Source organism: Panthera onca, chromosome E1, assembly GCF_046562875.1.
Source record: "Panthera onca isolate mPanOnc1 chromosome E1, mPanOnc1 haplotype 2, whole genome shotgun sequence".
Lineage (NCBI taxonomy): Eukaryota > Metazoa > Chordata > Mammalia > Carnivora > Felidae > Panthera > Panthera onca.
In genome coordinates, this window is record NC_138352.1 from 33,940,506 (window position 1) to 33,965,562 (window position 25,057).

General features: G+C 39.9%; 1 protein-coding gene and 1 non-coding gene across 18 annotated transcripts in view; both read right to left on the reverse strand.

Moving 5' to 3' along the window:
• Window positions 1-25,057, reverse strand: part of EFCAB5 (EF-hand calcium binding domain 5) — a 187,732-nt gene that overhangs the window by 12,678 nt on the left and 149,997 nt on the right. For 15 of the 17 annotated variants that reach the window (XM_078437557.2, XM_078437554.2, XM_078437552.2 and 12 more), the window contains 8 exons: window positions 22,536-22,825; window positions 19,988-20,157; window positions 19,271-19,499; window positions 16,342-16,494; window positions 4,715-4,818; window positions 2,297-2,550; window positions 833-1,119; window positions 172-268 (listed from right to left, as the gene is read on the reverse strand). In XM_078437557.2, coding sequence (XP_078293683.1) covers window positions 172-268; window positions 833-1,119; window positions 2,297-2,550; window positions 4,715-4,818; window positions 16,342-16,494; window positions 19,271-19,499; window positions 19,988-20,157; window positions 22,536-22,825 — 1,584 coding nt within the window. Of the gene's footprint in view, window positions 1-171; window positions 269-832; window positions 1,120-2,296; window positions 2,551-3,932; window positions 4,016-4,714; window positions 4,819-16,341; window positions 16,495-19,270; window positions 19,500-19,987; window positions 20,158-22,535; window positions 22,826-25,057 lie in introns of those variants that run through there. The other 2 variants (XM_078437564.2, XM_078437566.2) reach the window with 2 other exon arrangements.
• Window positions 21,005-21,111, reverse strand: LOC132675534 (U6 spliceosomal RNA). Its single transcript, XR_009608792.1, has one exon. It is a non-coding gene; the product is annotated as a U6 spliceosomal RNA (small nuclear RNA).

The following is a 25,057-nucleotide window of genomic DNA, read 5'->3' on the forward strand; positions in this document are numbered from 1 at the left end:
ATGCACTCAATTATAGTGTTCCTCCCTGTAGAGGATTACTATCAGAACTATTTTTCCTAAAAATTGAACTTATGAGGCACTTGCTTTATTGTGATAAAAATATCTGAATATTTGAATTGTAACTATGTTTTATTACTGTTAGATTTCGAACACAATGAAGTGTAAATTTACCTCTGATATATTCACCAATGAGCTTTAAATTAACTTCCACATGCCTAGCAGTTGGATCAAAGGCACAAATGTTCGTGACAAAGTGTCTGTTAACATACTGTGAACAAAAGAATAAAAGTTATGGGAGCATCAGCAAGTGGGAGTATCCAATTCATGAGTTTACATAATTCCATTTCTGTAAATTAAAAAAAAAATTTTAATGTTTATTTTTGGGAGAGAGACACACCCAGAGTGTGAGCGGGGCAGGGGCAGAGAGAGAGACACAGAATCCAAAGCAGGCTCCAGGCTCTAAGCTGTCAGCACAGAGCCAGATGCAAGGCTCGAATCCACGAGCCGTGAGATCATGACCTGAGCTGAAGTCGTCAGATGCTCGACTGACTGAGCCACCCAGGAGCCCCCATTTATGTAAATTTTAAAACAGGCAAAACCAATCTACAGTGTTAGGAGTCAGGATTCTGGTCACTCTTGGGGTGAGGAGAGGGTACAAAGAAAGGCTTTGGGGGTGCCATTAATGTTTCTTGAGCTAGATGCTGGTTACAAATGTTTATTGTGTAAAAAATCTTGCATTTGTACACTTAGGATTTGTGCAATTATGATTTGTATACCTAAACTTGTGTGGGTTATTCTTCAACAAAAAGAACGTTTAAAAAAAAAAACTTACCATTTTACACTTGTCCCAATTTCCGAAGTCACTTGATAATTCCAGCTCTGGATGAATGAACAAGATAACCGCTAACAGGATGTCATGTACTAGTTTTGTGTTGGCCTCCACCTCCTGGGACTTGGTGTCTGGCAGGTATGTGGGCTCTACCGAAGGATGATAGTCATAGAGTAACAGTGATACAAAGTCTAAGGAGGTAAGCAGTTGGAGGCTTTCCTGCAGCTCTTGCAGCATGATTCGGAAAAAGAGAATTCCTGCCCGCTGGACTTCACCTACATTTTCAATCTCTGAAACAACAGAGCAACATCTCACACTGTTGTTCAGTACATATATTGGTTTTTCATAGCATTCTGAACATAATACAGTAAACTTTTTTTTTTCCAGGAAAAAGAGCCATATCCTATGCTTTTAAACAACCTTCGTTTCTCTAGTCATGAAATTAATATGCAGAAATGGAATTACACTGGTGAAGCTCACAGGAAGAGGCTTTGAGGAAAGGTAAAAACTCAGGTTTTGGAGTTGGACCTCAGGTTGAATACCCACTCTTAGGTTTGTCTCTCTGAACCTCCTTTTCCTTTCTGTGAGCATAGGCTGATCCCTACTTCCCTGGTGATCTGGGAATTGAATAAGATGATATAAGTAAAAGTGCTTAGTGGTAAGTACATAGTGGATGCTCAAAAAACATAAATTTTCTTCTTTTTTCTACTTACTCCACCCTACCTGGTGGCAAGAAACCTCTCAGATTAATCCCACGTAGTGTTACTCTCTTTACTCCATTCTAGATAGCCAAAGGTCTCCATGTTTCCTTCTTCCTTCCCTTATGGCCAAACTGATTTTGTACTAAGAGCAGCCTATTGGATGTGGAATCACAGGCACTGGGGTCTAGTCTTGGGTTCTGCCACTAAGCTCCTATTGGACCTTAACTCTGATGGTTTTTAGCTTCTTTATCTGTAAAACAAGATAAGATTCACTTGTCCCAGCAAATGAATACTGTGTAATCTAGTGGAAAGAGCACCAGATTGGGGTGCAAATCCAGGTTTCATCACTTGCTAACTGTGTGATTTGGTGTGAGTTGTTTAGTTTCTCTGAGCTTCACTTTCCTCACCTGTGAAATGAGGTATCACCATTCACCTCACAGAGTTAGGGTAAGGACTAATTGAAATTACATATTTAAAGTGCTTGATACATGATGAGGCTTTTAATAAATGCTAGTTCTATATTGCCTTTATGAGTCCTTCCAGTTCTAAACCATATGATTCTAGCCAAGAAAATGAGACTTAATACCCTTTCCTCTAATTTATAGACCACACTCATCAGCCCAAGACTGCATGAGGGAATTCCTTTCATGCTGTATATTGCTGTATATTGTAACAACTCCTTTTAGAAAGTGCATCCTTCATTGCAATCTGTGATTCCCCCAAATTTATTAAACCCATGAATCCAGAACATTTACGTTCACAATACCTAGGATATAGTTTTTCTTTATTTCTCCAGATATTTCTCCCAATATTTCGTAGCAGGCAGCTTGGACCACCTTTATCATTTTCTGCAGATCTTTAAATTCTCGATACAGTAGCATCTTATTCCTGCCAATGTTAAAGTCAAGAACTCCTAAGGCCTTTCCCGTTCTCTCACGGAGTGGAATTACTATGTGGTTCTCTCCACAGACAGAGGCCAAAATGACTTCTGAAGTGTCTGTACACTTAAAGAGGAAGTCTCTGAAACCAAAACCAAATAAGCATAAGGATATAAGACATCAGCAGTCTCGTAACATTCCACCCAAACATACTGAATCGCTCTTTTGTGCCAGCGATGCTCCAGCCACACCAGCCCTTGTTTCATCTGCCTGGACCGCTCCCCCCTTTCTTTCACAGAGCTCTCTCTCTCAGCTCACTCATTGGAGAGAGAAGCCTTCTCTGACCAAGCAATCTAAATAAAGTAGCAGCACCCGGGTCGCTGTCCATCTGCTACTCTGTTTTATTGTCTTTTGCTATACTTCTACTTGTCTGAAGGTATTTGGTTTTTGTTTACATATTGTCCAATAAGTACCAGTTGAATGCCTGAAGGAACTGATGAGTATGTTAGGTCAGGTTCCCTAGAAGCAGAGCCCGAGACATGAATGCTTCTGCAAAGGATTTATAGAGGGAATGCTTTCCACAGAAACCTGTAAGGGTCTGAGGAAAGCAGAAGAGGGAAGAAGCAGCTAATTAAGAATGTGAAGGCTAGGGCCGCTTGGGTGACTCAGTTGGTTAAGCATCCGACTTTGGGCGTCATTATCTTACTGCTTGTGGGTTCAATGTGAGTTCAAGCCCTGCATCGGGCTCGGAGCCTGGAGCCTCCTTCAGATTCTGTGTCTCCCTCTCTCTCTGCCCCTCCCCTGCTTGCTCTCTCTCTCTCTCTCTCTCTCTCAAAAATAAGTAAACTTATAAAAATTTTAAAAAGAATGTGAAGGCTAGCCTCAGCCTCATCCTAAGGGGAGCTCTGGAAGGCAAATGGTGCCAAGAATCTGCCCCACCTTGGAGAGGTCTTTTATCAGTCATTGGCTCCACCATGCATCTTTGAGTGTGTGTTGTAAGACAAGTGTTTACCTAACTGTGACGCACAGCCAGGTAAGGGGCTCCCATCACTCAAGGGCACTGCTCCAGAGGAAGCTACAGTGTGCAGCCCCTAGCAGAATGTATATTAAGGATCTGGGTAGGGCCTCAGCAGCACTGCTCCCTGGAGGGACCTGAGATTTTCATTGAAATGTAGTAGTGGTTTCTCTCTCTAGTGAGGTATAGACACATCTTTTTCCCCCTTTCCAGTCTATGTTGACATTCAGATGTCATTCTTTTGAGGTATTTGTAAAAATGTTGGTGCTTTGCCTAGCCTCAAAAAGCACATTTATGACTCATAATACCAATCCTATAATGCCAGGGAAGATTATGTCCTTTATGTCTTTTTTTTTTTTTTTTTTTTTTTTTTTTTGCTGTTCCCACTCCTTCCTGCTGCTGAGCCACCACTTTGTGTCTTTATGATAACCACAGTCATGAAGCATCATGCCAAACTTTCCAGGCATAAAGATAAAGCTGATTGGTCAACAAAGTTCCTCAAGAGGCACCTGTTGTAAGTTACACACAGGAGTCCAAGATTGAGTCTGGGTGTGCAAGGACTCTCATAAAATTCGACCAGCACAAGGAATAACTGTGGAAAAGAGGTTGAAACTGAATGAACATTCAGATATGAGGCCAAACTAAAATTTAATTAACACATGTGCTTAAATGTCAAATTAGCCTACTGGACTGGGATAGATTACTGCCTACTCAACCACACTGACCTCTAACAAGCAGTCAGTCCCTTTTGTGATAGGTGCATCCCTGGTTGAGATCAGTTTTGCATCTGTCCGGTTTGTGTTCCTGGCATCCCACAGATGAAAGGCATGCAAAGTAACCCAGAGCTGAGTACTTATTAAAGACAATGTTCTCTGCTTCCTCCCCACCTTTGCCTGGCCTGTTTTCTTCAAATAAAAAATACATGTCCACAGGCTAGCTAACATTAACATGATGAGCTCTGGTAAGTGACATGGATATATTTTTCACAATCATGGTGGATTTTTGTTGAATTCCATGTTTGAAAAAAAACATCACAGAAAAATAAAACACTATCATGCTTTAAAACATGCAATTTTAATATAAAATACCAATTAAATCTGTTTTAAAAAGTACTTGAAGGGGAAAGGAGTTAACATGTCCCACGCAAACAGGAATTTTTCTTTAAAACCTATCAGGGTAAGATTTAAGTATACTAATAATAGACAAAAGCTGTGTCTCTCAGATCTACTATCACAGTAGGGGAATGTGTTTTGGCAGTCGAGCAAAACAAACATGAAAATGCTTCTCATACCTGAAGATGCATGTCTTCCTGAAGATGATAGGGGGATTCCTGTGGATTTTTGTTAGACCCAGGTGCCTTGTAACCATCATATTGCGTAAAACATAGTCTGAATCCTTGAAAACAGGAAGAGATTTCAACACAGAGAGAAATAATTAAACCTTACTTTCCCTTTAGAGAAGTTTGGGGAACAGAAAAATAGAGGAAAAAATTTAGGAAAGTTTAGATGATGTCTAGCTTGAAGTATCAGGACATTTTACTTAGTACTATTAAGAATGAGGTATTCACGGGGCACCTGGGTGGCTCAGTCGGTTAAGTGTCTGACTCTTGACATTGGCTCAGGTCATGATCTTGGGTTTGGGGGACTGAGTCCTGCATTGGCCTCTGAGCTGACAGTGTGGAGTCTGCTTGGGATTCTTTCTTCCTTTCTCTCTGCCCCTCCCCCACACCCCGATCCCCATTCTCACCCCCTGCTCATGGGTGTGTGTTCTCTCTTTCTCTGTCTCTCAAAAATAAACATTTTGATTTTTATTTATGTTTTTATTTAAAAAAAATTTTTTTTAACGTTTATTCATTTTTGAGACAGAGAGAGACAGAGCATGAATGTGGGAAGGTCAGAGAGAGAGGGAGACACAGAATCTGAAACAGGTTCCAGGCTCTGAGCCGTCAGCACAGAGCCTGATGCAGGGCTCAAACTCACAGACGGTGAGATCATGACCTGAGCTGAAGTTGGACGCCCAACCAACTGAGCCACCCAGGCGCCCCAAAAATAAACATTTTAAAAAGAGAATGAGGTGCTCACAAGAGAAAAATTTCAAATTACGACATTCTTTTTTTTTTTTCAACTTTTTTTTTTAATTTATTTATTTATTTTTGGGACAGAGAGAGACAGAGCATGAACGGGGGAGGGGCAGAGAGAGAGGGAGACACAGAATTGGAAACAGGCTCCAGGCTCCGAGCCATCAGCCCAGAGCCTGACGCGGGGCTCGAACTCACGGACCGCGAGATCGTGACCTGGCTGAAGTCGGACGCTTAACCGACTGTGCCACCCAGGCGCCCCACGACATTCTTTTAAATAAACAAACTTATTTTTTATAATTGTGACAAAACTGTGTGTTTATATTATTATTATTATTATTTTTGATGTTCAAATTGCATTGTAGAACATTTGGAAAATACATAAAAGTCCAAAGAAAATAAGAACAATAAAAAATATTCTCCATTGAGGTCTTTGTCTTCACCAAAACTTCAACAAAAACTGTTCTGGTCAAGGTTACTAGTGGCTCTGTCATTGTATTATCCACTGATCTACCCCCAGTCATCATCTTTCTCTATAGCAGCACTTGACTCAGTGAACAACTCCCTTCTTTTTCTTTTTCTTTTTTAATTTTTAAATTTTATTTATTTATTTTTTTTAAAAAATGAGCTGTATTTTTTAAATTTTTATTAATGTTTATTTTTTAGAAGTATTTTAGTTCCTTTATTTCTTTTTTTTTAAATGAAATTTATTGTCAAATTACTTTCCATAAAACATCCAGTGCTCATCCCAACAGGTGCCCTCCTCAATGCCCATCACCCACTTTCCCCTCCCTCCACCTTCCATCAACCCTCAGTTTATTCTCAGTTTTTAGGAATCTCTTATGGTTTAGCTCCCTCCCTCTATAACTTTTTTTTCCTTCCCCTCCCCCATGGTCTTCTGTTAAGTTTCTCAGGATCGACATAAGAGTGAAAACATATGGTATCTGTCTTTCTCTGTATGACTTATTTCACTTAGCATAACACTCTCCAGTTCCATCCACATTGCTACAAAAGGCCATATTTCATTCTTTCTCATTGCCAAGTAACATAAAATACCTAGGAATAAACCTAACCAAAGATTTAAAAGATCTGTATACTGAAAACTATAGAAAGTTTATGGAAACTGTTTATAGAAAGTTATAGAAAACTATAGGAAGTTTATAGAAAATTAAGGAAATTGAAGAAGATATAAAGAAATGGAAAAACATTCCGTGCTCATGGGTTGGAAGAATAAATATTGTTAAAATGTCAATACTACCCAAAGCTATCTACACATTCAGTGCAATCTCAATCAAAATTGCACCAGCATTCTTCTTGAAGTTAGAACAAGGAATCCTAAAATTTGTATGGAACCACAAAAGGCCCTGAATAGCCAAAGTAATATTGAAGAAGAAGACCAAAGCAGTAGGCATCACAATCCCGGACTTTAGCCTCTACTACAAAGCTGTAATCATCAAGACAGCATGGTATCGGCACAAAAACAGACACACAGACCAATGGAATAGAATGGAGACTCCAGAATTGGACCCACAAAAGTATGGCCAACTAATCTTTGACAAAGCAGCAAAGAATATCCAATGGAAAAAAGACAGTCTCTTTAACAAATGGTGCTGGGAGACCTGGACAGCAACATGCAGAAGAATGAAACTAGACCACTTTCTTATACCACTCACAAAAATAAACTCAAAATAGATAAAGGACCTGAATGTGAGACAGAAAACCATCAAAACCCTAGAGGAGAAAGCAGGAAAAAACCTCTCTGACCTCAGCCGCAGCAATTTCTTACTTGACACATCTCCAAAGAAAAGGGAATTAAAAGCAAAAATGAACTATTGGGACCTCATGAAGATAAAGAGCTTCTGCACTGCAAAGGAAACAACCAACAAAACTAAAAGGCAACCAACGGAATGGGAAAAGATATTTGCAAATGACATATCAGACAAAAGGCTAGTATCCAAAATCTATAAAGAACTCACCAAACTCCACACCCAAAAACCAAACAATCCAGTGAAGAAATAGGCAGAAAACAAGAATAGACACTTCTCTAAAGAAGACATCCAGATGGCCAACAGGCACATGAAAAGACACTCAATGTTTGCTCCTCATCAGGGAAATACAAATCAAAACCACACTCAGATACCACCTCATGCCAGTCAGAGTGGCTAAAATGAACAAATCCGGAGACCATAGATGCTGGAGAGGATGCGGAGGAACAGGAACCCTCTTGCACTGTTGGTGGGAATGCAAACTGGTGCAGCCTCTCTGGAAAACAGTGTGGAGGTTCCTCAAAAAATTTAAAATAGGGGCGCCTGGGTGGCGCAGTCGGTTAAGCGTCCGACTTCAGCCAGGTCACGATCTCGCGGTCCGTGAGTTCGAGCCCCGCGTCAGGCTCTGGGTTGATGGCTCCGAGCCTGGAGCCTGTTTCCGATTCTGTGTCTCCCTCTCTCTCTGCCCCTCCCCCGTTCATGCTCTGTCTCTCTCTGTCCCAAAAATAAATAAAAAACGTTGAAAAAAAAATTAAAAAAAAAAAATTTAAAATAGATCTACCCTATGACCCAGCAATAGCACTGCTAGGAATTTACCCAAGGAATACAGGAGTGTTGATGCATAGGGGCACTTGTACCCCAATGTTTATAGCAGCACTTTCAACAATAGCCAAATTATGGAAAGAGCCTAAATGTCCATCAACTGATGAATGGTTAAAGAAATTATGGTTTATATACACAATAGAATACTACTTGGCAATGAGAAAGAATGAACAACTCCCTTCTTGACATACTTTTTTCACTTGGCTTTTGGGACACCACTCTCTCCAGTATTCCTACAAATCACTCATATTTCTTGCTGCTTCTTTGTCTTCCTCACCTCTAAGAGGTTTTCAAGCTGTAGGCCATAACCTACCTATGGGCTGTGAAAACATTTTAATGCCTTTATTTTATGTTATTATTTGAGAGAGAGAGAGAGAGGGAGGGAGGGAGAGAAAGAGAATCTTAAGCAGTTTCCATGCTTAGTGCAGAGCCTGGATGGGGCTCAATCCCACGAACCTAGGATAATGACCTGAGCTGAAATCAAGAGTCAGATGCTCAACTGACTGAGCCACCCAGGCACCCCTTAATGCCTTTTAAAACCAGTTTTATTGAGGTATCATTGATATACAAAAAACTGCACATATTTAATGTTTACAATTTGAAGAGTTTGGACTGAGTCTTGACCAACTTTTTATTTATTTATTTATTTATTTATTTATTTATTTATTTATTGGTGGAGACTGATTTACTTATAAGAAAGTAATATTAACATATCTTGTAAAATATGCAGGATATATCTTATGACTGTATAATATATGACTGTAGAAAAGACTAATTCAATTGGAAGAAGTAAAAAGGGGTTTTTATGTCTGCCTTTAAAAAGTTCTTTGAGGGGTGCCTGGGTGGCTCAGTCAGTTAATACTCTGACTTCGGCTCAGGTCATGATCTCACGGCTTGTGAGTTCGAGCCCCACATCAGGCTCTGTGCTGACAGCTCAGAGACTGGAGCCTGCTTTGGATTCTGTGTCTTTCTCTCTCTCTCTGCCCCTCCCCCACTCACACTCTGTCTCTCTCTGTCTCTGAAAAATAAATAACCATTAAAAAAAAAGGTTCTTTGATTGGAGCACATGGGTAGCTCAGTTGGTTGAGCGACTTCCATTCAGGTAAGATCTCACCCATGAGTTCGAGCTCCACGTGGGGCTTTCTGCTGTCAGCGTGGAGCCTGCTTCAGATCCTCTGTCCCCCTTTCTCTCTGCACCTCCCCCACTCACACCCTCTCAAAGATAAATAAACATTTAAAAATAAAGAAAAAGTTCTTTGATTAAGAGGGAACCTTGACAATAGGATCAATAGGGGCAGCATGATGAATGGTGCCTGGGAGAAGAACAACTGTTTTGCGGTGTGGAACGTTTACTTGCCATGACCTCAAGTGTTCTCCCAAACCCTTTAGATGAAAAATGTTTTCAATAGAATGTTTACCAAACTGTAAAGATTCTCTGATGCTGGCAATGGAGCATCTAGCTTTTCCTAATATATTTCTTCCATGGTTTGAATCCATCTAATTCCATGGTTAGAATCTCACTGTGTCTGTGTTTCTAGGTTTAAATCTTTAGCCCAAACTAAACAATTCCTCTCCTGTTCCCACCTCTCCCCTCAAAATTGTGTCAATTTGGCCACTTTTGTTAAGATTGGAACCATACTGGGCCACCTGGGTGGCTCAGTCAAATGTCTGACTTCAGCTCAGGTCATGATCTCATAGTTCGTGGGTTTGAGTCCCACGTTGGGCTCTGTGCTATCAGTTGCTTCAGATTCTGTGTCTCCATCTCTCTCTGCCCTTCCCCCGCTTGTGCTCTGTCTCTGTCTCACAAAAATGAGTAAATGTTAAAAGAAATTTTAAAAAAAGATTGCACAAAAAACCATAAAATACCTAGGAATAAATCTAACCAAAGAGATGAAAAATCTATACGCTGAAAACTATAGAAAGTTTATGAAAGAAATTGAAGAAGACACAAAAAAAGGGAAAAAGATTCCATGCTCCTAGATAGGAAGAACAAATATTGTTAAAATGTCGACACTACCCAAAGCAATCTACATATTCAATGCAATCCCTATCAAAATAACACCAGCATTCTTCACAGAGATAGAACAAATAATCCTAAAATTTGTATGGAACAAGAAAAGACCCCGAATAACCAAAGCAATCTTGAAAAAGAAAACCAATGCAGGAGGCATCACAATCCCGGACTTCAAGCTGTATTACAAAGCTGTAATCATCAAGCAGTATGGTACTGGCACAAGAACAGACACTCAGATCAATGGAACAGAATAGAAAACCCAGAAATGGACCCACAAACGTATGGCCAACTAATCTTTGACAAAGCAGGAAAGAATATCCAATGGAATAAAGACAGGCTCTTCAGCAAGTGGTGCTGGGAAAACTGGACAGTGACATGCAGAAGAATGAACCTGGACCACTTTCTTACACCATACACAAAAATAAACTCAAAATGAATGAAAGACCTAAATATAAGACAGGAAGCCATCAAAATTCTCGAGGAGAAAGCAGGCAAAAACCTCTTTGATTTTGGCCGCACCAACTTCTTACTCAACACGTCTCCAGAGGTGAGGGAAACAAAAGCAAAAATGAACTACTGGGACCTCATCAAAATAAGGAGCTTCTGCACAGCAAGGGAAACAATCAGCAAAACTAAAAGGCAATCGACAGAATGGGAGAAGATATTTGCAAACGACGTATCAGATAAAGGGTTAGTATCCAGAATCTATAAAGAACTTATCAAACTCAACACCCAAAACACAAATAATCCAGTGAAGAAATGGGCAAAAGACATGAATAGACACTTCTCCAAAGAAGACATCCAGATGGCCAACCGACACATGAAAACATGCTCCACATCACTCATCATCAGGGAAATCCAAATCAAAACCACAATGAGATACCACCTTACACCTGTCAGAATGGCTCACGTTAACAACTCAGGCAACAACAGATGTTGGCGAGGATGCGGAGAAAGAGGATCTCTTTTGCATTGTTGGTGGCAGTGCAAGCTGGTGCAGCCACTCTGGAAAACGGTATGGAGGTGCCTCAAAAAACTAAAAATAGAACTACCTTACGACCCAGCAATGGCACTACTAAGCATTTATCCATGGGATACAGGTGTGCTGTTTCGAAGGGACACATGCACGCCCGTGTTTATAGCAGCACTATCAACAACAGCCACAGTATGGAAAGAACCCAAATGTCCATGGATGGATGAATGGATAAAGAAGATGTGGTGTATGTATACAATGGAGTATTACTCAGCAATCAAAAAGAATCAAAAGAAATCTTGCCATTTGCAACTACGTGGATGGAACTGGAGGGTATTATGCTAAGTGACATTAGTCAGTCAGAAAGACAAAAATCATATGACTTCACTCATAGAGGACTTTAAGAGACAACACAGATAAACATAAGGGAAGGGACACAAAAATAATATAAAAATAGGGAAGGGGACAAAACAGAAGAGACTCATAGATATGGAGAACAAACAGAGGGTTGCTGGAGGGGTTGTGGGGGGGTGGGGATGAACTAAATGGGTAAGGGGCACTAAGGAATCTACTCCTGAAATCATTGTTGCACTATATGCTAACTAATTTGGATGTAAATTTTAAAAAATAAAAAATAAAATTAATTTAAAAAAAGATTTTATGGTAAAAAAAAGACTGGAAGCATACTATAGAAAATAAGGGGTTGGTAAAATAATATGCCTAAAAACAAGCTTTTCATTTAATTTTAGTTGGAGCAAGAAACTATAAATTCAGCAAGTGCCTCAGTAATTATTCAGTAGTGAGATAACTACCATAGTTAAAATTTTCTAGGAAACGGTTTAGAGAAAGAGCTGCAACGATATTTTCCCCCATTTTCTTTCTTCTGCTACTGGCTTGTTATTTCCCCCCTTACCTTTCCAATACAGCTTTGCGCCACTATATGAAAGTAGAGCATTCCTATGAAACCTTTCATAAGCTGGACTGGCATAATGTGAAGAAGCAATTACTATTAAATCATACAGAAAAATTTTTGAGCATTCCCAGACCCCTGAAATAATGATTCTTAGGCTTTTCTGATACCTTAGAATGCACCTTGCTAATGGATGCACAAAATAAATTGAGATAAAGCACAGATGCTCACAGACACAATTCAAAGATGTGGTGGTTTTGCTGAGTGCAGCTGGGGGGAAGGAGGTCTTGGTGGGGACACTCTTGCTGCTCTGGGGGCTAACTGCCAAACAAACAACAAATGCTATTTTCACTTTTTACCTTTTTTCATAAAAGCAAAATCCTCTTCGGATTTCTTTCAGTTAGCAAAAACAGATACTACTGAGGGCCTTTGGAAAACAGAAGTGGGCTAACATGAACTTCTGGAAGGTGGGAATAATAGCATCGGTTCATTCTCACCTTATATATTACACATCATTTAGTATTTACCCTCCTCTGCTTTGTTTTTCTTGTGACAAACATTTTTTAAAGAAAGAATGAAATATATAGAAAATAGCAGAAAACATCACATAGTAAAAGTAGGTATTGTTTTGTGAAACTTCAGTCTTAACTGTGTGTGTATGTATGTGTGTCTGTAAGGGGTCAGGACATAAAATGGTTTTCATATGATAGGTCAAAGTCAATATAATTTTGAGCCACAATGATTCCAAACACTTGGGAGTACCTCAGGGCTTGGACCTCAGACTTTTTTTCTATCCTCACTCATTCTCTTGGTCACTCCTTCTAGTTTCATGGTTTTTGTTTTGTTTTAGGTTATTATGGTAAAATATACATAGCATAATATTATTACTTTAACCATTCAAAGGTGTACAATTTGGTAGCATGAAATACATTAATGATGTTGTATAACCCAGTCTCACAGTTTTCAGTACCATTTATTTGCTAGACTGGATTTTTTCCCCCAATACTAGCTCATATATTCAACTGTCTTTTTAATATCTCCACTTAGATGTCTAACAGGCATTTTAAGTTATAGTTTAAAAATATTTTTCAACTTATTAGGTAAAAAGTTAACTTTTATTTAACTGTATTTATTTCATTATAAGAACAATGGAACATTTTTTCCATATGTTTATTGAGCATGGTTTTTTTAAAATTTTTTTTAGTAGACTTGTCTTTTGCTTTTTTTCTTTTGGATTTTTTAAAAAATCTTATTGATTTGTGTAGAGCAGTGTTAACCCTTTGTTAAATATGTGGCAATTTCCCCCGATTCACCTAAAGCAACTTATTTTGTCTATAATTTTGGTGCAAGGAAGTTGCACATGATTATGCCATCAATGTATCAGCCTCACTTTAATTGTTTCAACTTTGGTGTAGGGTTAGCCATTCTTCCCCAAAGATGGTAAATTCCCTCTCATCCTGCATTTTCTTAGCAATGCTCATGCACTTATTTATTCTTTCTCCGAATGAAAATTAAAATCATTTGGTCAACTTAAAAAATTGGGGGATTTTTCTTAGAGTTTTTTGGAAGAAGTTATATATATTTTAGAAAGAGAGAGAGAGGGAGTGAGCAGGGAAGGGGCAGAGGGAGAGAGAGAGAGAATCCTAAGCAGGCTCCAAGCTCAGCTCAGAGCCCAACCCAGGGCTCCATCCCACGACCCTGAGATCATGACCTGAGCCAAAATCAAGAAATCAAGGACCAAATGCTCCACAGACTGAGCCACCCAGGAGCCCCAATCAGGGACTATTTGTAAAGGCCTGGGTAGTATATAGAATCCCAGGCCTAGTAACAATAGGGAGTTGTTACCACACTTAGCCTGAAGAGGCAAGGGAAGAAAGTGACTACTAGAACCTGGAGAGGACAGCTGTATGGAGAGAGTCACCTGACTGAAGGTGTAGTGGCCTTTAGTAGAAGAGTACAGCCAATCTACAGCAACCTGGCAGAGAGACTGCCAGAAGCAAATTACCCCAGCCTCACTCTCCGCGTGTCCTGCATCTCCTATTGGTATGTCTCATCGGACAAACCTAAACAGAAGCCAAGGAGCCTATTGATACTGTCTACTTTTTGAAGCAGAGCGGGTTGGAGAAGAGAGCAGAATAGACTGGAGAAGCTGCAGATGAGGAAGGAGGAGGTTTAGGAAGTTAGTAGAATTAAGTGCTTGGAAAAAGGTATCCCTACTGTCACCCACAGCCATTTTTAACACCAAAACCTCACCTATCTTCCACTTAGGACAAACCCCTGACTACACCCTTGGACAGGTGCACTGGTCTCTGCCCAGCTGTGACCTCACCCAGACCCTGGGCTGCAGAGTGGTCCTCCTCCTCATTCTGGGGATGATCTTTTTCACTCCATAACATGACTTAGATGGACAGTGACCCTTGTGATCTTGTCCACAGCATTGCGATTGTGAAAACTACATGCCCCTGAAGGCACACTTTTTGTTGACTGCTGTGGGTGATTTTAACTTTCTTCACAGTGCCCCAGATATCATTTCCCTTAAGGCCCAAACAGGGGTCTTCTTAGGTGTGGACACTGGCCAAGTCAAATCCTCCCCAGATCCCACACTATGACAGTGGTCCATCAGACCTGGTGGTCTGTCCCCCACACCAAATGGTCCTCACCCACCTCACCCCCCACTGAGTTGTCCACCTCCCTTCTGAGGGTACTTGGAGGTTCCCATTCCTACCCCACCCCCAGGAGCAGCACCCAGGACTAGGGTTCTCCACCTCCTCAGTCTGTTCGCTCCATCAGAGAGCTCTGTGATTCCGCTCTTTGGCCAAGGCCTCATCAGCTTGGTCCAGCCACTGAGAGAAGAAAGAAGAAGCCCGGAGAGAAGGGGAGAGACACATGTGGAGGGCTAGCCGAGGGACTGAGAGACCACCAAGGTGATGCTATCACCTGATCAGGCACCACGCAGGATTGTTTAGCCTTTTTTTGTTTGTTTGTTTGTTTATTGATTTATTTTGAGACAGAGAGAGAGAGAGAGAGAGCAGGAGGGGCAGAGAATCCCAAGCAGGCTCCACACCCAGAGCAGAGCCCAATGCAGGGCTCTGAAAACTCATGAATTTTGAGATCATGACCCGAGCCAAAACCAAGAGCCAGATGCTTAACTGACCAAGCTACCCAAGCACCCTTCTTTTTTCTTTTTTAATGTTTATTTATTTATTGAGAAGGAGAGAGCAGGAGAGGGCCAGAGAGAGAGAGAGGGAATCCCAAGCAGGCTCCATACTGTCAGTGTAGAACCCGACATGGGGCTCGATCCCATGAACTGCAAGATTATGACCAAAACCAAGAGTCAGATGCTTAATCGACTGAGGTCTCCAGGCACCCCTTTCTTAAAAGGAAGACAGACACCTTTCCACCCATTCTCACTACATGCAAAATCTTAACATTAAAATTAAGTGTCAAAAAAAAAAAAGGAGAGAGAGGCAAACCAAGAAACAGACTCTTAACTATAGAGAACAAACTGATGGTTACTGGAGAGGAGGTGGATGAAGGTGGGGGGGATTGGTTACATAGGTGATGGAGATTAAGGAGGGCATTGGTTGTGATGAGCACCAGGTGCTGTATGTAAGTGATGAATCACCAAATTCTACACCTGAAACTAATATTTCACTGTACATTAACTAGCTGAAGTTTAAATAAAAACTTTGTGGGGGGGGGAGTGTAAAGAAGCACAACAAACATTCAGCAAAAACTCATTACATTATAGATGTGCCTTTTTTCTTTAACTGGTGTGATGTAATCATGTCTTTCCAAAAGAGTAGTGCCTCATTCCTTCCTATTTCACCCATACGATTCTGGTGGGGGCTGCCAGTTACTGTAAACTCTGCCAGCCCCACCCCCAGATGGGGGCCATGTCTCAGGATAGACTAAAAATGCTCTCTTGGATTTTCCAAATTGAAACAAGAGGATTCTTTTTTAGTTACTAAGCATCTGGCTTGCCCTATGGAGAAAGCCTGTCTTAAACTGGAAGGACCAAGCTAAAGTGTAGAGGGAAGCACACATGAGACTTTCAGAGAGAACATGGGAGAGCGCTGATGATATCGAATTCCTGGTTCTTTCTGGTCATCCTGGAAGCCAGCCTGACTCCTGTCCATTCTTCATTTTGATCACACAAGTCAATCAATTCCCTTTTTTGCCTAAGGCAGTTTGAGATGGACTTTTGCCACTCACAACCAAGGATCTTGAGTTGGGATCATGGGAAGTACATCCCCAGTTGGCCTAATAGCTAACTAAATATGCTTTTAGCATATTAGCAAGACAATACTATCTAGAGACTCTGTTAGAGGTCTAACATTGCCCCACCTTGCCTACCTGCTTTGGGCCAGGCTCGATGAAGTATGTAGTGATGGTGGTGATGTCAGATGTGATCTCACAGAGCCAGGCGATGCCAGTGATCACAACATGCAGGATGTGCTCCCTGCTGTGGACGTAGTGATAGGCAGTGCTAAAGACATTGGCAACACCCTGTAGAGACAGAAAATTTTAATTGTCTTTTGAAAAAATTGTTTTTAATGTTTATTTTTGAGAGAGAAGAGAGAAAGAGTGTGAGCAGGGAAGAAGCAGAAACAGGGAGACACAGAATCCTAAGCAGCTCCAGACTCTGAGCTGTCAGCACAGAGCCCAACATGGGACTTGAACCCACAAGCTGTGAGATCATGACCTGAGCCAAAGTCGGACACTTAACTGACGGAGCCACCCTGGCACCCCAACTGTCTTTTCTTTTTAAAATAGCAGAATAATGCACCAATTGGCTTATCTTTTTTTTTAATGTTTATTTTTCAGAGAAAGCACAAATGGGGAGGGGGCAGAGAGAGGGGGACAGAGGATCTGAAGCACGCTGTGTGCTGATAGCAGCGATCCCGATGTGGGGCTCAAACTCACGATCCCTGAGATCGTGACCTGAGCTGAAGTCTGATGCTCAACCACTGGGCCATTCAGGTGCCCCGGATTATCTTTTTAAATTAATGATGACCTACTTCAGACAAAGTATTCATCAGTTCTCAAAAGGCAGTGTTCCAGATTCTACTATGAAAAAAAAAGATCTCAAGAAATCAAAGATGTAAGGAGATATCTACTACAAGATCCGCATAACTTTATTATGTTTCCTGATAATCATCCAGTGAAATTTGTGATATGTGCTATCAGAGAATAGAGTCAGAAGAACAAGATAAAGTTTGAAATGAGAAAAAATATTTAAAAGCCAGGAGCTAATGACAGCCTTGGGCAGATGGGTAGGAGCTGCCCTGATAGGATGCAATTTCAATTTCTGGATCTTTCTGTCCTTTTTGTCATCAGATCAGTACAGGTTGTACTCTGGTCCAAGGCCTGCAACATGCTAGATAACACAGTCTTCTTATAGGCATTAAGAGAGGCTGTTACACAGAAAAGGGGGATGAAGTCCTTAGAACGCATCTGTTGTCTTGTTGTCAAGAGACTCTAGGAACCACAAATTCTTCAAGACTATATGAATTTTATAATACAACCTGAGGCATCTAAGGGTAACTCAGGACACTTTACCTCTAGGTCCTGGAGAATCTATTTAAAGTTCATATTGAGGGGCACCTGGGTGGTTAAGTGTCCAACTTCAGCTCAGGTCATGATCTCACGGTTCAAGGGTTTGAGCCCCACGTCAGGCTCTGTGCTGACAGCAGAGGGTCTGCTTGGGATTCTCTCTCTCTCTCTCTCTCTCTCTCTCTCTCTCTCTGCCCTTTCCCCACTTGAGCATGCTTTCTCTCTCTCTCAAAATAAATAAACTTAAAAAAATAAAAAATAAAGTTCATTTTGACATGGTCTCTAATAAGATTATATATAATTCACCTACTGTTAACTCCATACTCCTCCATTTTCTTCTTGATATCTTTATATCATTCTTATATCAGATAAGAGTGAATCACATTATTAAAAAGATGTCCAGGGGCACCTAGGTGACTCAGTCAGTTAAGGGTCCAGCTCTTGATTTCGGCTCAGGTCATGATCTCACAGTTCATGAATTTGAGCCCCACATTGGGCTCTCTCTCCCTCAAAATAACTAAATAAACATTTTTTTAAAATGTCCAGAGAAAAAGATTCCACCACTTTCCTCAGTTATACATCCAATAAATGGGAAGAGAAAAAATTTTTTTAAGTTTATTTATTTTGAGAGATAGAGAGAGTGGGAGAGGCAAAGAGAGAGGGAGAGAGATTCCCAAGCACAGTGCTCTGTGCTGACAGCACAGAGCCCAATGAGGGGCTTGAACTCACAAACTGTGAGATCATGACCTGAGCTGAAATCAAGAGTTTAATCTACCTGACTGAGTCACCCAGGTACCCTGAGAAGAGAAAATTTTAAATTGTGGTAGATAAACATAAAGAGCCAGACGCTTAGAGGGGAATACGTGGTAAAGGCATAGCAAGTTCCTGATTGTTGCTACATCCCAGTCCATCGCCTCCATAAAGGCTTTCAACCTTTCTTCATTGCAATTACTATTCATAAAATCAAATTAAAACTCTTGTAGAAATAAATGATCCAGTTATAGTCTTAAAAGTGCTTATCTTTTGGAGCACCTGGGTGGCTCAGTCGGTTAAGCATCCAACTTTAGCTCAGGTCATGATCTCCTGGTTCATAGATTCAAGCCCCATGTCGGCCTCTGTGCTGACAGCTCAGAGCCTGGAGCCTGCTTCGGATTCTGTGTCTCCCCCTCTCTCTGCCCCTTCCCTGCTCATACTCTCAAAAATAAAGAAACATTGAAAAAAATTTTAAGTGCCCATCTTTTTTGTGATCTAATTTGAAAACATGAATACTCAAGAAACATTTAGGTTTCTTCCTACATTCTTCATCCTTAAAAATCATGACACTGAAATCAAGAGTCATGGGAATGCATTTGTGGAAAGAGTAAAAGATTTCTAGATTCCCCCTACTAATAAAACATAAATATCTCCCTTCTAAAGATTCATTCCTACTTTGTGGGTCTTAGTTAGTAGTCTAATGGTTGGATTTCAGTGCTACAGCATAAAATGCTGTTCCTATAATTAATGCAATAGGACACATATTAACAATCTTCCCAGAAGCTAAAGCATAGATGAGGCTGAGAGTCCTGTGTGTAATGGAGAACCTCTCCAAAGACTGTTAGACCTACACAGTAAACAGTAACAAGTATGATGACACTATCTATTTTCATCTGGTTTTAGGTTTTGCTTTTTAAAAAGTATAGAAGGAGAGGCCATCTTACCATTTCTCTTGAAGAATTTCTCCATGACTTACCTGATAGAATCTGATCTCATGAGGCACAAAGATGTTTATTTTTTGGGGATCTCTTAGGGTGTCAACAGCCATGACCCCGAAGACCCTCATATATGCATCCTGAAGAGGCAGAGCCAGGAATGAACCATTTTGATCACTCTTGTTGATGGAATTGTTCCAGAAGAAGACGTTCCCATGGTGCTGAACCTGGGGGACATGTATTGGCTTCCCTTCATCCACTACTGTAAAGCTGAGGAATAGGAATTAGAAGGTGGTAGAAAGGCACGGGAGAAGGCTTTAGATGAAACCGTGCAGGAAATTAGATCAATTCTCCATTCATAGTTATTGTCATTATATGTCAGAGAAGTGGACTCATGAAATTACTAGTTTGGAGAGTCTGACTTGAGAAAAAGATTAAAAAACAAGCTTAGCTCATACCAGAGAAAACATATATGAACAGGATGCTGGAGACGTAACTTATAAAGCAGGCAGAAGTAATTGAGCTGATGTTGTGAGGCAGAGTTCCAACATGGCAAATCACTGCCTAGGAGTCAGCTCTAGAATTGACCAGGTGAAATTATTTAAGACTGGAAACCCATCACCTCCCACTCCAGAAGCATTGGTGGCCTGAGGTCTTTCTCTCTTGGGAAGCTAACTGGGATTTCTATACTAGTTTATTTCAGAAAGGGAACTATTTTTTTTAGAAGTGTAAAACCAACCTCTTCAAGAAATTCTTACCTGATTCCCTTCATGTCCCTGTAGAGTACCCTGTTCAGTACAAATGGAGCATCATCTAAAGTAGAAGCTACGTTCCTCAATAGAACATTCCCTCTGTCAGGCAGTAGTCTGTTTTCTTCTAAGAGGGAAATGTGAGCACTGATCTTCTTGTTTCCATGGGATTCAGCATCCTATGTCAAAATGTTTCTGATGATGTATTTGGTGATTAAGAGTTATTCTCTTAATCATGTCTCCCATCATTAGCCAGTTTGTGCATCTGACCACAATAATTACCATTCATGGGCAGTGGGGAAAAGGCTGACACCACAGCTGTCTCCTAAACCTGAGTTTTTGGTTTTTGTTTTTTATTTGAGAGAGAAAGAGAGAGAGAGAGAGAGAATCTCCGCAGTGAGTGTGGAGCCTGATGAGGGGCTAGATTCTACAACTGTGAGATCATGACCTGAGCTAAAATCAAAAGTTGGACGCCTAACCAACTGAGCCACCCAAATGCCCCCCAAATCTGAGTTTTAATGAATGGAATGGATTTACTTTATGTCAACTAGACTAAAAAAAAATCTCTCAAGTCTTCTCAAATTTAGAGGTTTAAAACTTGGATCCCTTTGAACTATAGTCATATTGTCTCGGCTTCAGTTAAAAGTATTTATCTTAGAGGGCCAGGGCAAGAATATGGCTTCATTTAACTCATATTTCTTGAGTACATTTTCACCATCTACTCTGAAGTGAATGTAGGAAAAAATGATCTCAGGGAATTCTTAACATAGTTTGGCTATGATATTTGATTTATGCCAGGAAAAAATTTCTTGGGGTCTCAGATTGCAGAGTTTATGCAACTACTATTTCTAACTAAAATAACAGAAAATTCTCTGTACCTAAAATATTATTATGTTATTAACAATATTGTGTTGACACATTATTGAGCATGTCCATAATTTGGGGACGTGAAAAATGCTTTCCTTGATTTTTGCCTTCCCTTTCTATATATTTGGGTTTGCTTTTTTTTTTTCTTTTCATTTTTGGAAAAATATTGAATGCTTCACAAATTAGCATGACATCCTTGAGCAGGGGCCATGCTAATCTTCTCTGTATTGTTCCAATTTTAGTGTATGTGCTGCTGAAGCAAGCACTGGGTTTACTTTTCATGTATTTTTTTTCTTTTGCCTTTATTCTTTCTTTTCTACATAAAAGATCTATAGAGTAACTAGCAAATGTAGTAAGATTTCTCTTAGGGTACCACAGACCTCTGAAGCAAGTTGGAGTAATACTTCTTTTTCTAGATTGGTCTTCTGCTCCTGGTCACACCATTTCATCAAAGTACATTGGAAAATTCAGCCATTCAGTTGATGAATCCATTAATTAAGTGTTGCTATTTAATTGAGCTGAATGGCTCCAGGTTCCCTGGACTAGTGGAATCTGTGATATCTATCTATCTATCTATCTATCTATCTATCTATCTCTATATGTCTATATATCTATATCTCTATCTATCTATCTATCTATCTATCTATCTATCTATCTATCACAGCCATGCTGGCTGTTTCTGTCCGGGAGGGGCAGCAAGCTGGGAGTGCCTGAGGGGGTGGCAAAGCTGTGGGCAGTGGTCCATCAGAGTCATGTGTTTTAAGTGACATGATTCTATAATAGTATCAGGTTGTTTCTAGGCAGTGCAATGAAATATTGTGTGATATTGGATCCTACTTCCTAATGACCTTATGATTTAAATAGTTTCTTTTAAAAATTTTAATGTTTATTTTGAGAGAGAAAGAGAGTCAGCAAGTGGGGGGAGGGCAGAGAGAGAGGAGAGAGAGAATCCTAAGCAGGCTCCATGCTGTCATCACAGAGTCCAACACGGGGCTCGATTTGATGAACCATGAGATCATGACCTGAGTGGAAACCAAGAGTCAGACACTTAACTGACTGAGCCAACTAGGTGCCCCTTAAATTGTTCCTTTAAAATTTTTTTCATTTTAGAGAAAGAGAGAGACAGTGTGTGCAAGCAGGGGAGAGGGGCAGAGGGAGAGCGAGAAAGAGAGAGTCTTAACCAGGCTCCATACTCAGCGAGAACCCCACACAGGGTCCGATCCCATGACCTTGGGATCATGACCTAAGCCAAAATCAGGAGTTGGATGCTCAACTGACTGAGCCACCCAGATGACCCTAAATAGTTCCTTTTTAAACTGACTCCTAAAACATTTTTCAAGGGAAATGTAGCTTGAACTGCCTGTACCATCTCCTTACTGGTATTTTTCAATATTAGCCTATTGTCTTCTCTAAGCTTATTGACTCTCAGCACAAATGAAATTAGAAATCCCAAGACACAATTCTGTCTCTTATACCTTTCCTCTCTACTGCTACCTTCCCAACCCACAATCATTCCAGTTGTGTCTTTCCTAGGCTTTGGGTCACTGTAATGTTTTGGAATGAACAAAACATCTATAGCAGTACTCAGTAATTTTTCAAGAGAATTTAGTGTGCTCCCCCTTTGCAACCATTGAACATCACATACTAGGAGGAAATTTTTCCTCTTATATTTCACTTTAGAAAAACATACCTGGGTGAGAGCCTTAAAGGTCTCGGTGTACACTGGCTCCAAAGATACCCCACTTGTCTCTGCAGCATGTTGGATTCTGTATAGCCACTTCCGCCTGGCACAATTCCTCAGGTTCTCAGTAGGGCTCCTTTCTAAAGAATTCATCAGGAACTCCACAACACTTTCCAGAACATGATCTTCATTGCCCCTGAGTTCAGATACAACCAACTGTATGTATTTCTGAAATTGTTTTGAAGACATCCTCACTTCTTGACCAGGGTGTGGCTTTGGAAATTGGATGTGTAGTTTAGCTAAAAGACATAAACACAAAATGAAGAACTAATCAAAAGTTCATTTATCTATGGGGGAAATTTTCATTCCCCTTTTATAGCAGACTGAAGCCCCTGACAACTGCTCCCCATGGAAAACCAGGTATATCAAAGGCATCTCAAAGTCTAATGAAACATCTTACAGTGACTTCCTGTATTGAACTCACAATATCCTGTGTCATCTTCCCTGTTTCTGTTTTGTTTTTTTAACTCCACCGCTCAGCCAGATGAAACTCCAGGGTCAACTCTGACTCCTCCCTACTTTTTACCTTCCATATCCAATAGGCCACTTAATCCTATCCTGTTAGCCTTTGGCAATATATCTTGTTGCCACTCCTCTCCATTCCTAATTCCATAATCCCAAACCAGTCTTAGTCATTTTATACATAATTAGATTACCAATAGTAAGTCTCAATACATATTTATAAAATTAAATTAAAACAACTTACAACAAAAAGCAGAATCAGGCCTATAAATACAGAGAACAAACTGATGGTTGCCAGAGGGAAGGTGGGTGGGGAGATGGACAAAAAGGTTGAAGGGGAGTGGGAGATACAGGCTTCTTGTTATAGAATGAATAAGTCACAGGAATAAAAGACATAGCATAGGGGATATAGTCAATAATATTGTAATAGCTTTGTATGGTGACAGATGGTATCTACACTTGAGGGGAGCATAGCATAACAGATAGAAAAGTTGAATCACCATGTTGTACACCTAAATCTAATGTAACATTGTGTGTTGGTTATACTTAAGTAAAAAAATTAATAAATACATACATGCATACATACATACATACATATATACATATCACACAACTGGAATGAACCTCAAAGGCACTAAGACAAATTTATGGCTTTTATTAATCATGGTATTTAAACAATCATAAACACACTCCCCAATTATTCTAAAGAATAAAAATATATCAACATGCAAAAACAAAAACTAAAATGAAAAATAAACACAATTTGCAGTATGCAATTCCCTGGTTCAAACTCCTACCATATTCAGTGACAGATGACGATATACTTGAGGTAAGCATAGCACAATATATTGAGAAGTTGAATCACTATGTTGTACACCTGAACCTCATGTAACATAGTATGTTAACTATGCTGAAATTTAAAAATTAAAGATAAATAAAAATTAAGACATAGGGGAAAAAGTCCTACCATATACAGATCCAGTTCATTTTCCAATAATATCTACCCATAACACCATATAGAAATTATTTGCTCTAGTATCTCCATTCTACTCATGGTCTTGACAATGCCTTACACACTTCTGCATCCATATCTCTTCTATTTTTTTAATTGTACAATTATGAATGTGCTACCAAACTTAAGCATTTGCAATAACACATCTTACTCCATGCTCCTACCCTGTTTCATCCCCTGCCCCCCCACAGTCCCACCAATAACCTGCGATTTTGCTTTTGCATTATCTTTCCCTTCCTTTTATTTTCTTAGTAGTGTTATTGTGTGTGTGTTTGTGTGTGCACTTCTAAACAACATGTAGTTTAGTTTGGCCTATTTGTAAATTTCAGGAAAAGGACATCGTACTATATATGTATATATATATACACACACACACACACACACATACATACATATACACACATACATATGTACATAGATGTGGATGAAGCTAGAATGTATTATGCTAAGTGAAATAACTCAATCAGAGAAAGACAAATACCATATGATTGCACTTATATGTGGAATTTAAGAAACAAAGCAGATGAACATATGGGAAGAGGAGGAAAAAGAAGAGAGGGAAACAAAACCACAAGAGACTTTTTTTTTTAAATACTATTTTATTTATTTATTTGTATTTATTTGATTTTATTTTTTATTTTTTAAAATTTACATCCAAATTAGTTAGCATATAGTGCAACAATGATTTCAGGAGTAGATTCCTTAGTGCCCCTTACCCATTTAGTTCATCCCCACCCCCCCACAACCCCTCCAGCAACCCTCTGTTTGTTCTCCATATGTATGAGTCTCTTCTGTTTTGTCCCCCTCCCTATTTTTATATTATTTTTGCATCCCTTCCCTTATGTTTATCTGTGTTGTCTCTTAAAGTCCTCTATGAGTGAAGTCATATGATTTTTGTCTTTCTCTGACTGACTAATGTCACTTAGCATAATACCCTCCAGTTCCATCCACGTAGTTGCAAATGGCAAGATTTCTTTTGATTCTTTTTGATTGCTGA